The sequence below is a fragment of the Eulemur rufifrons genome, chromosome 24 (genome assembly GCF_041146395.1).
Source record: "Eulemur rufifrons isolate Redbay chromosome 24, OSU_ERuf_1, whole genome shotgun sequence".
Lineage (NCBI taxonomy): Eukaryota > Metazoa > Chordata > Mammalia > Primates > Lemuridae > Eulemur > Eulemur rufifrons.
This window is the reverse complement of record NC_091006.1, coordinates 8,737,906-8,753,997: the sequence shown is the minus strand read 5'-3', so window position 1 is coordinate 8,753,997 and position 16,092 is coordinate 8,737,906. Positions and strand designations below refer to the sequence as shown.

Below are 16,092 nucleotides of genomic sequence, written 5' to 3'. Positions count from 1 at the left end.
GCAAGCTCGAGAAATCCAAATGTAGACAGACACTGCTGAGGCAGTTGGATGTGCTAGATTGGAGTTCAGGGGAGAGTCGTGAGCCAGAGATAGAAATGTGGGTGTAATTAGCATGGAGATGGTATGTCCACCACAGGACTGGTGGCGCCCATCAAGGGGACAAGTACAGACGGAGGAGAAGACAGGGCCCAGAAGCCCAGTCACCTTTAAGGAGGCCTGAAGTAGGCTTTTGGCTTAGGTAACTGCTGAGATGTGGTTCAAAATTCTCCCCAGAATTGCCATCACGACTGCGTGCTTGGTCATGTCCGGAGTGGCCACATCAAAGGTGTTGGGCACATCAACAAGTTCACAAACGGGGACAAGGAAAAGAGGGTTGCCCATTATTTATATCACTGGAGTTTGATGGCAAGAGATAGAAACATCTCTGGAGTGAATTGTTACTATGTGTCAAACGAAGGGTTTGGAGGATATTGATTAAGGAAGCATTTTCCTGATTGATGAAAAAATAACTCAGTTATGGTCATCTACCCCTGTTAGAAGGTTATGCAGTATATTAGGCAGCATGTGGTGTGTTATATGGTGCTTAGCAAAAATAAAATGAAAAAAAAAAAAGAAAGAAAAGGGCCTTTACAGGAGGATTGCTTGAGCTCAGGAGTTCAAGACCAGCCTGAGCAAGAGCGAGACCCCGTCTCTACTATAAATAGAAAGAAATTAGCCAAACAACTAAAAATACAAAAAATTAGCTGGGCCTGGTGGCACATGCCTGTAGTCCCAGCTACCCGGGAGGCTGAGGCAGGAGGATTGCTTGAGCCCAGGAGTTTGAGGTTACTGTGAGCTAGGCTGACGCCACGGCACTCTAGCCCAGGCAAGAGAGTGAGATTGTCTCAAAAAAAAAAAAAAGAAAGAAAGAAAAAGTAAAGGGCCTTTAGCTTTTCAGGTCAGGGAGACGAGAAAGGGTGATACTCTATTGAGGTTACATTCTCTAGTCACACTGTTTATAGTGACTACATTGTCTACATGCAGTGGATCATACTACTTCTAAGGTAAGTACAATACTCTCAGGGTCTTAATGGTTTATTATTTCTTTTTTTTTTTTTTTTTTGAGACAGAGTCTCACTTTGTTGCCCAGGCTAGAGTGAGTGCCGTGGCGTCAGCCTAGCTCATAGCAACCTCAAACTCCTGGGCTCAAGCGATCCTCCTGCCTCAGCCTCCCGAGTGGCTGGGACTACAGGCATGCGCCACTATGCCCGGCTAATTTTTCTATATATATATTTTTAGTTGTCCATATAATTTCTTTCTATTTTTAGTAGAGACGGGGTCTCGCTCTTGCTCAGGCTGGTCTCGAACTCCTGACCTTGAGCGATCCACCCGCCTCGGCCTCCCAGAGTGCTAGGATTACAGGCGTGAGCCACCGCGCCCGGCCTGGTTTATTATTTCTCATAGGGCTGATGGGTGGGTTGCGATTATGATTTACATTGTCTACATAGTTTCCTTTTCAGGAGTCAGATGACAAGTCTGTTAAATGTTTGACTTCTGTGGGGTCAGGGCTTGTCCATGCCTTCGCCTGACAATGGTAGGATAAATGTTATCTGTGTCAGCGTAGTAAACTGGAAGAACTACCAGGTCCAAGCAACGGGGCTGTCCTCACTGTCTGTACAGAGTTGCTCTCTGCATACAGTGTTTGCATGGTTCATCGCACGCAGGTCCTGGGTCCCTGGGAGGCTGCACTTTTCACCAGCCCCAGGGGTATTTTTGGAGGCTTTTCATAGCTTGGGTGGGGGGGTCCCTTTGTTTATTGGAGCTGAAGTGGCCTTGGTTAGATGGCGTGTCTTCAAGGAATGGCCGGCCAGTGGTGATGAATAGTTTCTATCTCAAATTCACAAAATCTGGGTGTTTCACACAGTAAGTGGGTCTGTCATCTCTGGGGGTGAGTCTCAGTGTTCATGAGGCAACTGAATTATCCAAGAGGGTCCACATTTCTATGGTAGAGTCACATGGACTCCTGGAAGGTTACAATATCCATGGACAGGTTTGCACAAACCACCAAAGTCACAAGGCCCGGTGGACATTTTCACTAGGGACTCTCCCATGAGGCATGCCCACCATCCATGACTGTGTTTCATACAAATAGTGGGTTTGAGCTGTCCATCTGGGTCAGGGTGGAATTATGACATTAACAGGCAATTTCACACTGTCAGTGCTGTGTGTTTACCGTCTGTAGGGTAAGGGTGCTCACATTATTCATAGGGTGTAGAATTCACTCTGCTAATAATTATTACCAGTACTTATTCACATCCCTGATTTCACATCTCTGATTTCTCACAATAACTTCATCATGTAGGGTCTATTAATATCCCCATTTTACAGATGAGGAAACTGAGGCTCAAAGAGGTGAACTCACATGCTCTATGTAGTTGGAAATAGCAGGGTTAGGGTTGCAATCCAGGTGTCTGTCTTGCTGATGGGAGGGTGGGGGTCACTGGGGTTGATAAGTGATCTATTAGCTTTGAAACTTTGCATTATCTTTTGGGGGGAGGGCAGTAAAGGGGGTATTACTAATAAAGCATAATGCTTAAGTGTGGTAGTTTGGAATTGGATAGACCTGGGTTAGATCCTGGTTCCAATACTTCCAGGCTACAGGACTTTGGCAGACTGATTTCCCCTGTCAGAGCCTCACTTTGTTAATCTGTAAATGGGGATAACAACAGTGATTTCCTTCACTGGGATTTCATGAGTATTAAACGAGAAGATGCCCCTGACAATGCTTGGCCCAGTGCCTGGCACATCATGAACACTCGGAATTCGGGAGCTGTTACTCTAACAATGATGATGATTATTATTGCTGGACCACACTGCTCCCAGAGGGTTACAATATCCGTGGGGGAGCTGCACTGTCCGTAGGCAAGGTTACATAATTCCCCAGGGGGGTGATGCTTCCCTGGAGGCCTTGGTGTCCTCAAGGAGGAGGCCTGAGACTTTTTCTGAGGCACTGGTGAGGAGCTGGTCTAAGGCGGACTAGGAACCCAGCAAGGAAGGAGGCCGGGCTGGAAGCCCTAAGAACACAGAGCCTGGACCCCTGCAGGCCTTCCCTCTCTGTGACTTGTCTGTCTGTCTCTCCCTGCCCATCTTCTGGGTTTCAGTCTCCCCCTCCCCCATACTCCCCTCCTTTGGTACCTCAGAGTCTTTTTTGAGACTCTGTTCCCAGGCCCTGGTGTGTGAATATTGCTTCTGTGTGCCCTCTACCCTGCTGCCGACTGGCTGCCTGCAGCAGATCTGCACTCTGATTTCCTGTTTCCCGGAGGAGGCTCGGGCTCCATCCTTCCCTCGCGGCTGCAGCGGAGAACAGAGACTTAACACTTCCCTACGCTCTGGTTTTCGCCCTTAAGCCCTGTCTTCCTCTCTCCTGGTGACCCCCAGTGTCCCTTGGGAGCACATTTGTTCAGACTTTGGTCGCCCCCTCGTATCCTGGCCCCACCTCCGGAACCCCCTGCCCTAGTAGTGGTCTGGAGGTGGGGGGACCTCCGGTGCCAGCCGTGTCCCCAGGACAGCTGCAGCCTGGGGACAGTGGGGGGGGCTCCCAAATGCATTCCCTTTGGTCACTTCCTCCCCAGCTGGACTAGGGCTATCACGAAGGCCAAGACCCCATCCCCACAGAAGCGGAGGACACAGCCGCCTCCCCGTTTCCGATGCTGGGAAATGCTTCCCACCCATTCCACCCCACCCCTGGACAGCTGCCCCCATTCAGGCTCAGGGTTGGGGGGGCTGGGTAAGGTCAGGCTGGGAAATACTGTGGTCTTAATCATCCTCCAAGGTCCTGATCGCGCCCCCCCCTGCAGAGAAGATTCTGTTTCCTCCCCAAAGGTTCATACCCGCCTCCCACAAAAGTTTCTGACCCCCTCTGAAGGTTTCCCCTTCCCCCTTACAAGCTCCCACAAGAAACTCTGGAGTCCGCAGTGGGCAGGAGAGGAGGAGGGGCAGCAGGTAGCGACTGCCGGGGACTTAAGTTATCTGCAGACTTGGAGCCTCCAAGAAGGGTCATGACCCCCGGGACCCCATCCCACCCCCACCCCCTCCTTCCTCCCTCCCCCGCCGCGCGGCTCCTTTAAGCCCAGCACCGGCCGGTCCTCAGTGGCTGCGCGCCGGCGAGCGTGTGTGTGAGTGAGCGGGGAGGGGGCGGGCACTGTGTCTCCATGGCGACGCGGCGGTGACGTCGCCGGCCGGGGGGCGTGGGCGTCCCGGCCCCGGAGTGCGATATTAACCCGGGAGGCGGCGGCGGGGAGGGGAGAGGCTCTGAGAGGCGAGGCCGGGTGAGGCGGCGAGGGCGGCCCGACGGGCGCGGGACGGGACGGGGCAGCGCGGGCGCCGGGAGCCACGGCCCGGAGTCGGGGCGCCTCGCCCCGGGCCCCCCAGCATGAAGACCCCGGCGGACACAGGTGGGGGCGGGGGCAGCACGTGTGGGGGAGACTTGTTGCCCCGGGAAACCGGGTGGAGAAACTTTGGGGGGGCTAAAGGGGTCCAGGGGAGCCCGAGTGATCCCCAGTTCTGGGGGACCCCCAAGCACTGAAGACCTGTTGCTTCTTGCGGCGCTAGCGGGGTTTGCTGTCTGGGACCCCCGATTGCAGGCTCCGGGCAGAGTGGTGTGGGTGCTGCGAGTCGTGGTCCTCTCTCCCTAGCGGGACCCCGCAAGCTAGGGTCTCCCCCGCTCCCGGGATCACGGGGGTGCCGAGGTGCTTCCCCGCTGCTCTGTCACGTTGCACTCTGGGGGCCGGGACGTGTGCAGGGCGGGGGGGGTGGCTGTCCACTGGGCCCGCTATCCCCGGTTCGGCGCTGCGCGGTCCGGCCCGTGACCTTCACAGCGGCGCGTGCCCCGCACCAGGTTAGCGAGGGATACGGGATGGCCTCTAGGAGGAGGGCGTGAGTGGGGAGCCCAGGACTCGGGGTCCGGGCTGCGCTGCCCCTCCCCCGCCCGTCTCCGCCGGCTCCTCGTTCCCCCGCCCTCGCGGAGTCGCAAAGTTCCAAAGCGCAGCCCGAACGTTCGAAAAAGGAACTTTTTGTTTCCGACCTTAGAACGCGCGGCTTTAAGGTGGCTCCGGGGAGACCTGGGTACCCTCCTCTCGCGCCGCCGGGGGCCCGGGGTTGAAGAGGGTGGGGAAGGTAAGGGGGACGCAGAGGCTCCCCCCTCGTCCCCCCTCCCTGATCCAGCTCTTCTCTTTCAGCGGGCCGTCTTTTCCTCCGCCCCTCTCTCCCCCGCCAACTTGCTCCTCCTTAAGGGGGCCAAGGTTCCCCTCCCCCCTCAGTCGGCGGTCGGGGGGCGGCGGGATTAACCCCCCTCCCACTCGACTTTCCCCCTCCCCTCCCCTCCCCCGCCGCCCCCGGGCTCGGGCGGGCTGGACTTTGCGCCCGAGCGTGCAGGGGGAGGGGTCCTAGCCGCCCCCTGCCCGTCTACCCCGTCGGAATCCGGCCCGGGGCGGGGACGGGGGAGGGGGAAGGGGGCCGGGCGCCGCTGTTCAAACTTGTTTCCTTCCCCCGGCGGCGGCCGCGGCTAGGGCTCCTGTGTGCGGGTGTGTGCCCCGACCGGCCCACCCACCCCACCCCACTCCCCTGCTCGGCCGGTGGGGGTGGCTCTTAAAGGGCTCCGAGCTGAGCTTCAGCGGCAAGGGATTGGGGCCGAGGAGGGGGCCTGGGAGTGGGGCAGGGGTGCGGAGTGCAGTAGGGTCAGTCACGTGCGCCCCACATACTCCCCGGCTTTCACTAGCTCCTGGCATGCTGAGCCCTGGGGGCAGCAGGAGCTTCCCTTCGCCCGAGGAGGGGGCCAAGGCGCCCAGACAACCCCGCCTCATTTTCCCTCCCTGCTAAGGGCCTTGGCCTGATGGGACCGGCTGAGCCGCTTCCCCAACCCTGTCTGGGGGCCGAGCAGTGTGTGGGTTCTCTGGCTAGGGGAGGGGGAGGGGCGGGGGCCCTGGAATGGCCTTATGCTCGGTCATCTTTCAGTCTGCCTCCCGGCCTGCCGCTACGCACCCTTCCATCCGATCCTCCATCCCGGCCCCTCTCTCCTCTGCCGTGGCTGTTTCCCACTTCCTGTTTTCTTCCCGGCTCTGGCGCCATAGAGGGCTGCCTGGAGTGGGGGAGGTGGTAGGGCCCCCCAGGAGGCCAGCGTGTTCTTCCTCTATCACCACTCCTCCCTTCCGACCCCCATAGTAGCTTAGAAAAAGTTTGGGCAGTCAGTGAAGTTGGGGGGTGTCCAGGAGTTCTGTCCCCCCAGGCTTGCACAGTCTGTCTGGGAGAATCCCTACCCGCCTGTGGGGGACCCAGGTGTGCCTCTGGGACCCCGCCATCCCATCCCTTCCTGTCTGTCTGCTGCCACTTCTATACCCTGTCTGGCAGTTTTGCTCTCAGTGTGGCTGCTCCCTCCCTGCCTCACTGGGCCCCCATGATCCAGAGGTCCTGCACCCCCAAGCTTCCTTGGTGCAGGTCTGGTGTTTCCCTGTTTTAAGCACGTGGACGCATACACAACACACTCACACATGCTCCCCTTGCCCGTGCCTGGCTCCTGGCTCCAAGGCCTGGGGAACAGAGCCCCATTGAGACACCCTGACGTCACCCCCCCCTTCAGACTCCCCCCCGAAAGCTGGGAACAGGCCCTCGTGTATGCAGTGTCCGATGAGGAAAGCTGAGGAAAGCTGGCATTGGGGTGGGCCTGGGAGTGGGGAAGGGTCTCTGCCAGGAGTGGGAGCCAGGGTCCAGGCCCCGAGGGGGGGTTTGCTCAGGAAAGGGGGTTAACAAGGGGGCCTGGGACAGCTCCCAGAATGCGGCTTGAGGCCTTTCCAGAGCCCCCCCACCTCCTTTCCGAGTTCCCTTTGTGTTGCATGTAGTCTCTCTCACTCCCTCTCTTCTGCAAAGTTTATTTTTAGCCTCCTGCTCCCCCGCTCCCAGGACTGTCGCTGCACACACGTTGCCTGGTTACCGGGACACGGAGGCTGGGGCGGGTGGGCTGGGAAGGGTGGCTTTAATTTTGGGGGGAGGGTGGAAGTCAGCAACCCCCCCCTCCATACTGATGTCTCAGAGGCTTCAGCCCCCCTCCTAGGTCTGGAGCCAGATTGGGGCTGAGGTGGAAGTAGCATGGCACTTTGTGCCCTCAGGGGGTCCAGGAGCTTTTTGGAGGGGGGTGTGAGGGTACAGGGAGCTGGTGATTTGGTCACCTGGGTTCCAAAGGCTCTGGGCCCGGAGGGAGACCCAGGGACCTGGATTCTCTAGGAAGGTGACGATATCAAGGTGAACACCTGGATTCCCAAGAGATGGATGGGGCTATGGGCTAGGGGGTCCCTGGAGGGATTGTCAGGAGCTGTCACTTGTAAATGGAATAGGGGCTGCTGGTATAGGACTCCTGTCTGAGAACAGCTGGAGGTCATATTCCTGGAGCCCTGAGGGCCTGGCTGGGATTTCTGAATGGGACAGGGACTGGGTAGGGAATGCCATACTGGCCATCCCAGTCTACCGAAGGCCAGGGGTCAGGGGCCTGGGTCCTGTGAGGGACAGTGAGCTCTGCATTTGGAGGGGATGGTCCTTGTGGGAGCAGGAACTATAGATCCCCTATGTTTCCAAGCGGAGAGATCCCCTGTTGGATTCCAGACTGGGGTGGAGTCTTTGAGGGAGGCTCAGTGTTGCCTGCAGGCCGGATTTGGTACCTGCTTGAGCAGAGACCAAGGAAGGGAGACTGACCCTTAAGGCCTGACTGGGACTTGGGACCCCGCCCATCTTTAGCAATCCACCTTGGCCTTCTCTCTCTAGTGGCACCAGGGCCCCTGCCCTGGCTTCCCCCTCCTTCCTTTCCTCCCCTTTCCCTCCTCCCACCCCTCCATTACCGGCTGCCTAGTGCTGAATTATTGATGGCCCCTGATTACCCGGGGGTTTGGGAAATGACAACAACCGCAGCCCCCCCACCCCCCCACCCCAGGCTGCCCACCCCCTCCAGGGACCAGCCAGCCCACCACCAACCTCTACCCAAGGTTAATGCTGGGGGCGGGCAGGCAGGTGGGCAGGGGAGAAGCTGAGAATGAGAAGGCAGAAGTGGGAAGAGGGCAACAGCTCCAGCGGTGCCTGCTCGGTCTCAAGGCCTGGGCTGGGGCCCCTCCAGCCAGGTTAGGCCTGGATGCCTGGGTCTGGGGAGGGCAGCGCAACTCAGAGGGTCCAGGGCTTGGGGGGGGGCCCACTCAGACAGTCTGGGTTTCACTCTCCAGGGAAGACAGAAGCCTCTGTGTGTGCAAGCGCTGACCTCATCGTCAACCAGCCACCCCACCCCTCCTGGTCCTTTTAAGAAAAAAAAATCCTCCTCTCTGGTCCTGGGTGGGAGTAGGGGCTCTGTCAGGTCTTGGGGGGAAGGACAGTGTATATTCCTAAGAAGAAGACTGGGGGCTACAACTGGTTCTGAATGGTAGTCGGGGTGGATTGGGGGGCTGCACCCCAACCCAGCTGGCCGTGTGTGCCCCTTCCTGCCCCTCCCCCACTGGCAGCCCTGCCCGCCGGCCTGGCTTGGTGCCTGGCCCCCTGGCACTGGCCCCGGGACCCGCCGCCGACGGTTTCCTGTTTCTCCCGGTGTCGCCGGAGCAGGCTCCAGCTTCCCTTCCCCCCAGCTCCTGTCTAGCCCCCTCACAAAGACAGACACACACTGTCTTCTAACCCAGGTCCTGACTTGGCTGAGGGGAGACAGATTTCCCCACGTTGAGGGCGAGGCAGAAGGTAGACCCTGGGATGGGGCCCAGAGACCCGGACTTGGCATCCTGACCTGGGGCCACTCCCTGCCTCCTGTCCCCAGGGTTTGCCTTCCCGGACTGGGCCTACAAGCCTGAGTCGTCCCCTGGCTCAAGGCAGATCCAGCTGTGGCACTTTATCCTGGAGCTGCTGCGGAAGGAGGAGTACCAGGGTGTCATCGCCTGGCAGGGGGACTACGGGGAATTCGTCATCAAGGACCCCGACGAGGTGGCCCGGCTCTGGGGTGTCCGCAAGTGCAAGCCCCAGATGAATTATGACAAGCTGAGCCGGGCTCTGCGGTGAGGAGGGCTGGGGGCCCCTGAGCAGATGTGGACAGCCCCTACCTGTTGGGAAGCCCCTCACCCACGGGAACAGCTTTGGGTTTGGCTCCTAGTTCTGCTACATCCTAGCTGTGTGACCTTGGGCTAGTCCTAGTCCTTCTCTGAGCTCCTTGATGACACAAGTGTTCTGAGGAGAGAATACAGTCAGCAGTGGAGCCTCTAGTCTGGCCCCAGACCTGAGGGCAGAGCTGGTCCCCACCTTGCGGGCACTTGATTTCTCTGGTGGCCCGTGTTTCTTGGCTGCCCTTTGCAAGCTGCACCTAGGTGTGTGTCCAAGCATGGAGTCCAGACCCGAGTGCCCCGTACCTGACCATCCCAGTGGTGTCTCTCACCTGCAGCTATTACTACAACAAACGCATCCTGCACAAGACCAAGGGGAAACGATTCACCTACAAGTTCAACTTCAACAAACTGGTGCTGGTTAATTATCCTTTCATCGACGTGGGGTTGGCTGGTGAGTGCCGGGGACGGTGGGGGTGGCCTCTGAGGGAGGAGAGGGTCTGTGTGCATGTCCCAGATAGGCCAAGGGCCTTGATACCATGTCTCCCCTCTCCTCCCAGGGGGTGCAGTGCCCCAGAGTGCCCCACCAGTGCCATCAGGTGGCAGCCACTTCCGTTTCCCTCCCTCAACGCCCTCCGAGGTGCTGTCTCCCACCGAGGACCCCCGTTCACCACCGGCCTGCTCTTCATCCTCATCTTCCCTCTTCTCGGCTGTGGTGGCCCGCCGCCTGGGCCGAGGCTCAGTCAGTGACTGTAGTGATGGCACATCAGAGCTGGAGGAGCCACTGGGAGAGGACCCTCGGGCCCGGCCACCCGGCCCTCCGGAGCTGGGTGCCTTCCGAGGGCCCCCGCTGGCCCGCCTGCCCCATGACCCTGGCGTCTTCCGTGTCTACCCCAGGCCCCGGGGTGGCCCTGAACCCCTCAGCCCCTTCCCTGTGTCACCTCTGGCCGGGCCTGGCTCCCTGCTACCCCCTCAACTCTCACCGGCTCTGCCCATGACCCCCACTCACCTGGCCTACACACCCTCCCCCACGCTGAGCCCCATGTACCCCAGTGGTGGCGGGGGCCCCAGTGGCTCAGGGGGAGGCTCCCACTTCTCCTTCAGCCCTGAGGACATGAAACGGTACCTGCAGGCCCACACCCAAAGCGTCTACAACTACCACCTCAGCCCCCGCGCCTTCCTGCACTACCCTGGGCTGGTGGTGCCCCAGCCCCAGCGCCCTGACAAGTGCCCGCTGCCACCCATGGCACCTGAGACCCCACCGGTCCCCTCCTCGGCTTCGTCATCCTCCTCTTCCTCTTCCTCCCCATTCAAGTTTAAGCTGCAGCCGCCCCCACTAGGACGACGGCAGCGGGCGGCTGGGGACAAGGCTCCGGCAGGCGCTGACAAGAGCAGTTGTGCGGGTGGGCTGGCCGAGGGGGCAGGGGCGCTGGCCCCACCGCCGCCACCACCACCACAGATCAAGGTGGAACCTATCTCGGAAGGCGAGTCGGAGGAGGTGGAGGTGACTGACATCAGCGATGAGGATGAGGAGGACGGCGAGGTGTTCAAGACACCCCGTGCCCCGCCTGCGCCTCCCAAGCCTGAGCCTGGAGAGGCGGTGGGGGCCACTCAGTGCATGCCCCTCAAGCTGCGCTTTAAGCGGCGCTGGAGTGAAGACTGTCGTCTGGAGGGGGGTGGGGGTCCTGCTGGGGGCTTTGAGGATGAGGGTGAGGACAAGAAGGTGCGTGGGGAGGGGCCCGGGGAGGCTGGGGGGCCCCTCACCCCCAGGCGGGTGAGCTCCGACCTACAGCATGCCACAGCCCAGCTGTCCCTGGAACATCGAGATTCCTGAGGGCTGTGGGCAGGGGACCCGTGTTCCCCCTACCCCCCATGCTTCTTTTGCTGCCTTAACCCCCCATGCCCTGGAGGTGAGGACAGCTCTCTAGTCTCTTCCCTGCCTCCTCCCTTTCCCCTCCCCACATTTTGTATAAAACTTTAATTTCTTTTTTTTTTTTTTAAATGGTGGGGGTGGGTGGGTGCCCAGGGCTGGGGGCTGCCCCCTGTCTCTGTGGGTTTCTAAGCTCTGGGCAAAGTGGTGTTGGGGGGAGGGTGGGGGGAGTTAAGGGGGCCACCTCCATTCTGAGGAATTTATATTTGAACTGAGGCTGTGGCCTTAACACCCAGGAACTTTTTTATTACAATCGCTTAGGAAGTAAAGCCTTGTCTCCCTCCCTGTTCTCTGCCTCTTGTACCTCTCCCCTCTGCCCCCCAGCCATCCTTAGTCCCAGCCCTGCCTTCCCTGCCCCTCCAGGGGCCATGAGTGCCTGGGTTTCTCATACCCCACAAGGTTACAGCAGTGGAGGGAGGGACAATTTTACGATGAACCAAAAATTCCATGTTGGGGGGGAGGTGGGGGGCGGAGGAGGGTAGAGGGGTGCCACCCAGGGGCCACAAATCTCTACAAGTGCCTGCTATCCCTCTCCCACTCCCCACCCCAGCACCAGTCCAGCCCCTTCACCCCCAGCTGCTCCTAGGACTGGCCCATGGGCAGGCGGGTGGGGAGATGGGGAAGGGGGTGCCCTCAAACCAAACTGGAAGCCCCCTCTGCCTCCCAGCTGGGGCCCATGGGGTGGGGTAGGGTGGCTGTGGTCAAGCCTTATTCTGTATTGGGGACTGAGGGTGGGGGGAGGGTAGTAGGGGGGGCGCTGGAGAATGTATTCAAAACAATAAAACTTTGGACCTTTGGATGCAGTGATCTGTCCTAGGTGCTGGGGACAGCCACTATAGGGCCACAGCCTTTGCTTGATTCTGAAGGTTGGGACCTAGACTTGCTCCCCAGTGGATCTGTGGCCAGAGGGCCTAACCTCATCTGAATGGGTCAAATCCTCCCTGGGAAACCATCTCTGGACTTCGGAGGGCACAGAAACCCTAGAGCTTGATGATTAAGATCTCAGGTATACCCTGGCCCTGTATCTGACTGCTCCCCTATTCCGTGGGGATCTGCTTGTCCTTGGAAGCTCTTTAGACTCTTCTCTCTCACCCCATCGCCCTCACTCTTCTGATTGCCTGAAATGTCTTCCTACTTCTAGCTCTGTGAAGTCCTGCCTATACCCTAGCTCTTGGTGAAGGCCAGGAGCTCCCTGCCCTCATCACTCTCAGTGTGCTCTGAGTTAAGCTGGAAGTTCTTTGGAGACCAGGCCTGCACTGTCTCTTTTTTTTTTTTTTTTTTTTTTTGAGACAGAGTGTCACTCTGTTGCCCAGGCTAGAGTGAGTGCCATGGCGTCAGCCTAGCTCACAGCAACCTCAAACTCCTGAGCTCAAGCGATCCTCCTGTCTCAGCCTCCCGAGTAGCTGGGACTACAGGCATGCACCACCATGCCCGGCTAATTTTTTCTATATATATTTTTAGCTGTCCATATAATTTCTTTCTATTTTTAGTAGAGATGGGGTCTCGCTCTTGCTCAGGCTTTGCACTGTCTCTTGAAATGTGGACCTTGCAAGGTAATTTAGCGATCTTTTGGTCCAACCATGGCAACACTCCCAGCCAGCAAATTGAGAAGGAACTGGCTCACTAATCATAGTTGCTCCTGACTGACCTACTGTGTGCCAAGTTAGGGGCTGCAGTACTGTAGCTCCTCGAACACCCAACAAGGTAGGGGCAACCAGCTCATTTCAGTGACTTCAAGGCCCTGTGGCTGAGCCAGGACTTCAAATGAGGTCTGTCGCCGAAATGAGGTCTTTCAACTCCTGAATTTTTTTCTCTAAAGCCAAGATGGTTGGATCCAGTTCTGGCTCTCAGGATCACAGGATCTGAGAAATGAGCTTGTAAAAAACTAGAGGCTGAGATTGGAGAACTCAAATCAGGGATGAAAGAGCCAAAAGGAGGAATCTGGGCTGGAACTGACCTTAAAGACAAGCCCAGTCTCTTCAGTGCAGGTGAGGTGACTGAAGCCCAGAAAGGGGAAGGAGCTTCCCTAAGGCCACACAGCTACTAAGAAACAGAGTGTGAATAGAGGGCTCAGGGCCCATTGGACTGGCTTCACCACAAAACTCCACCCTGTGCAACCCTGAGGGGGAAGGGACGTTTGTTGACTGGCAACTGCTACCCACTCTCGATTAAACCTCATCTCCTGCCAGCCCAGAGTGGGTGGTCCCAGATGATGTCGGTTGGCAGTGAAAAGAAGATTCAGGGCTGGGGTACTGGCAGGAAAGTGAGGCTCCCGTGGCGGCCTGCAGGCAACTGCTCCCTCTCCTGGGTGATGTAAGTCATTCCCTAGGGTGGGGGCCACTGGGCTATTTCTGGAAGTTGGGATGAGGCATGTTTCCTGGCAACATAAATGCGGCAGAGTTGGTGGTGGGGTGATGGAGAAGGGGATGTCGTCACTGTGGGGAATGGGAAAGGACCCTGACTAGTGTCCTCAGTCCCAGACCCTAGTACCTTCAAAGCACCTCTAACCACATCTAATGAGGATTCCTAAGTGCTCAGCTCCAAAACTGCTGTCCAGGTCCGACTACAGTCCTACCAGACCTGTTGCCCCAGATTCTGGTTGTGTGGGATGTCACAGGTGGCACAGGTGGCCTTGAAAATCCGGCAGCTCCCTCAATCTTTAATCGCCCACCTAAATCCATTTGCAGGCTTGAAATGTGAAAGACGACACCTTTGGTCCCGTCCATATCCTCTAAGATCGTTGCTTCCAAGTTGAAAGCCCTTTATAGATCTCTCAGGATACTTCGCAGGATTAATTCATCCCATCAGAGACCCCTCCTTTGCACCTGTAGCCCCCCAGCACCTCCATAGCCCCTGCAAAGCTCCTTACTGATGCTTCTCACCATCTTTCACACCTTCAGGTCGCTCAGAGATCTCCTTGGTCACCCGTAATACCTCACAGTCTCCCATAGACCTTTTACAGACACCTTAAGTCCCCTCAGACTTCTCCACTGGCCCCCAATAATTGTTCTCAGGTGCCTATAGACCATCAAAGACCCCTTCACCTCTCCACGGAATCCCCTGAGTCCCTCGAGACACCCACAGGCTTCTCTTAGACACTTATAACCCTTTCTAGCACCCCTCTAGGAACGTTCTCACCCCCTACAAACATCCTGATAGCTTTCCTCAGACTGTCACCCTCAAACTCCCACGGACCCCAGTCCTCTCGCGGCGGTTGCCCACACGCTTTCTATTGCGCATGTCCCACGGGTTCTGACAGTTAAGTAACCGCCGCTGTCCTGCCCGGTTTCGCCGCCTGTGAACCTTGGTCCCGTGTGGGATTCCCTAGGCCACGAGGCTTGACTCAAATTTTTACTTTCCTACTCAGACCTGCCGTCAGAGGGCAGCAGGCACCATTTGGCTGGGAAACTACAACTCCCAGAAAGCCCCGCTCCAAGCCGTGCGGGATGTAGCCGCATGCTTTGTGAAGGCAGCGGAAGGGTGTTCGCACTTTGCCTTCTGGATAATGTAGTTTGAAAAGCCTGTAGCGCTACCACCGGACACAGTTCTATGTCCGCTAGGAACTGCAGTCAGGAACAAATCGAGTGGCCAGGACATGCTTCTAGCTTCAGAAAGGGCAGGACAGTTAGTATGAACACAGTTTCGGATTAAAGTGAAGTCCAGAGACTCCATTTCCCACCACTCCACGAGGCGCTTTCAATCTAGTTCCAAGTATTTCCGGGGGTGGAGGGGAGACAGGCAAACAGGCGCGCGCGCGCACACACACACACACACACACACACCCACCCACCCCCGCACACTTGCTTTGGGAGTACCCTTCTTCCGGGTATTAAACGATAAATGGGACGACTCATTGAGCGCGCAAAACCTAAGGCTACTCCTTGTGGCCGGTTTCCTTGTTTTGGGTCCTCCCAGATCCTGTAATATAGGAAGCGAGAGGACGCAAAACTTAATAGGGGTTCAAGACAAATTCTATTTCCGTCTTTTTAACGCTCGGCACAGTTTGCTGATGCGAACCACATTGCTAGAAAGAGCTAGACTGTATCCGAAGACTAGTGTCCTGAGAAACCGCCAGGAATTTTATTTTCCAAGTCTGCGAAGAAGGGACGAGACTTTTTTTCTTTCCTGATATGTGGTCTCCAGGCACTTGAAGGTGCTTGGCTCCATTTTCCAGCACTCGCTGATCGACCTCGGCTCTTCCTTAGGATCTGGGGGCGATGAAAGAGGCACTAAAATACTTTTAGTGCGGTCTTTAACCTTTCGCTCATACTCCCCGGACGGTGCCGTGGGACTACACTTCCCAAGGAGCCTCTGCACACTCGCCTCACAAAGGGTCAGGATCCAGTCTGGACTGTTCCCCAGCATGCTTCGGGGTCATGGTCGATCCCACCCCCTCAGTCAATGAGGAGGCTGCCTTGAACTCCATTTCCCAGAAGACACCAGGGCTCTCTGTAGCAACTGCACTGAAGCTTTGGCGTCGACTACATTTCCCGGCAGGTAGTGCGGCCTAGCCTACTGAGGAGGCGGAGTGCGATACATACTCCATTTCCTAGCCTATCTCCGGATCTGCAGTAGCCACTTGGGGTTTAGGGACCACCTGGGACTCCATTTCCCGGCGTGCTTTAGAAATCATTTTACACCTGCAATGCGGTGAGGGAGTGGCGGACGACTCCATTTCCCGGCTTGCCTCACGGTCTGAGATTTGCGGGTTTACGGGCGCCTACTCGATTTCCCGGAGTGCACCTGGCGCCAGTAGACTAAGTGAGCGACTGGTCTGTGTTTCCCATCGTGCCTCAGAACTGCACAGCTCAGGGCCGGAGTGGCTGCCATGGAGTGAGTGTGAGGCTGTTTTCCAAAGTGCTTCGGAGCCCGCCCTTGCTACGGTCGGCTGACAGATTACCCAGTACTCTATTTCCCGACGTGCAGCGCGACCTGTCAGCTCCGCGGCGTACTCTGAGGCCTTTGCGGACTTCATTTCCCGGCGTGCCACGCGGCTCCTTGTGCGCACCGGGGGCGGTGACGGCGGAGCAGACGACAGTCGGACTGCATCTCCCGGCGTGCCCCGCGGCGGGC

The 16,092-nt window shown here is 57.6% G+C and overlaps 1 protein-coding gene across 4 annotated transcripts; it reads left to right on the top strand.

Annotated features, from left to right (window-relative positions):
- Positions 1-4,282: 4,282 nt before the first annotated feature.
- Positions 4,283-11,818, top strand: ERF (ETS2 repressor factor). Of its 4 annotated transcripts, none has more exons than XM_069458574.1 (4): positions 4,283-4,307; positions 8,813-9,047; positions 9,428-9,543; positions 9,650-11,818. In XM_069458574.1, exons 2-4 carry the CDS (start codon positions 9,016-9,018, stop codon positions 10,921-10,923), a joined length of 1,422 nt encoding a protein of 473 aa, XP_069314675.1. In that variant the 5' UTR covers positions 4,283-4,307; positions 8,813-9,015; the 3' UTR covers positions 10,924-11,818. The 4 variants fall into 4 exon arrangements, with proteins under 4 accessions (XP_069314675.1, XP_069314672.1, XP_069314673.1 ...); XM_069458571.1 differs by having other exon boundaries at positions 4,283-4,433; XM_069458572.1 differs by lacking the exon at positions 4,283-4,307 and adding an exon at positions 4,775-4,876.
- The last annotated feature ends 4,274 nt before the right edge of the window (positions 11,819-16,092 follow it).

Coding starts and splice junctions, on each gene's coding strand:
- ERF (XM_069458571.1), top strand. CDS start 4,412: ATGAAGACCCCGGCGGACACAG. Junction 4,434..8,812: donor GAAGACCCCGGCGGACACAG/GTGGGGGCGGGG, acceptor TCCTGTCCCCAG/GGTTTGCCTTCCCGGACTGG. Junction 9,048..9,427: donor AAGCTGAGCCGGGCTCTGCG/GTGAGGAGGGCT, acceptor TCTCACCTGCAG/CTATTACTACAACAAACGCA.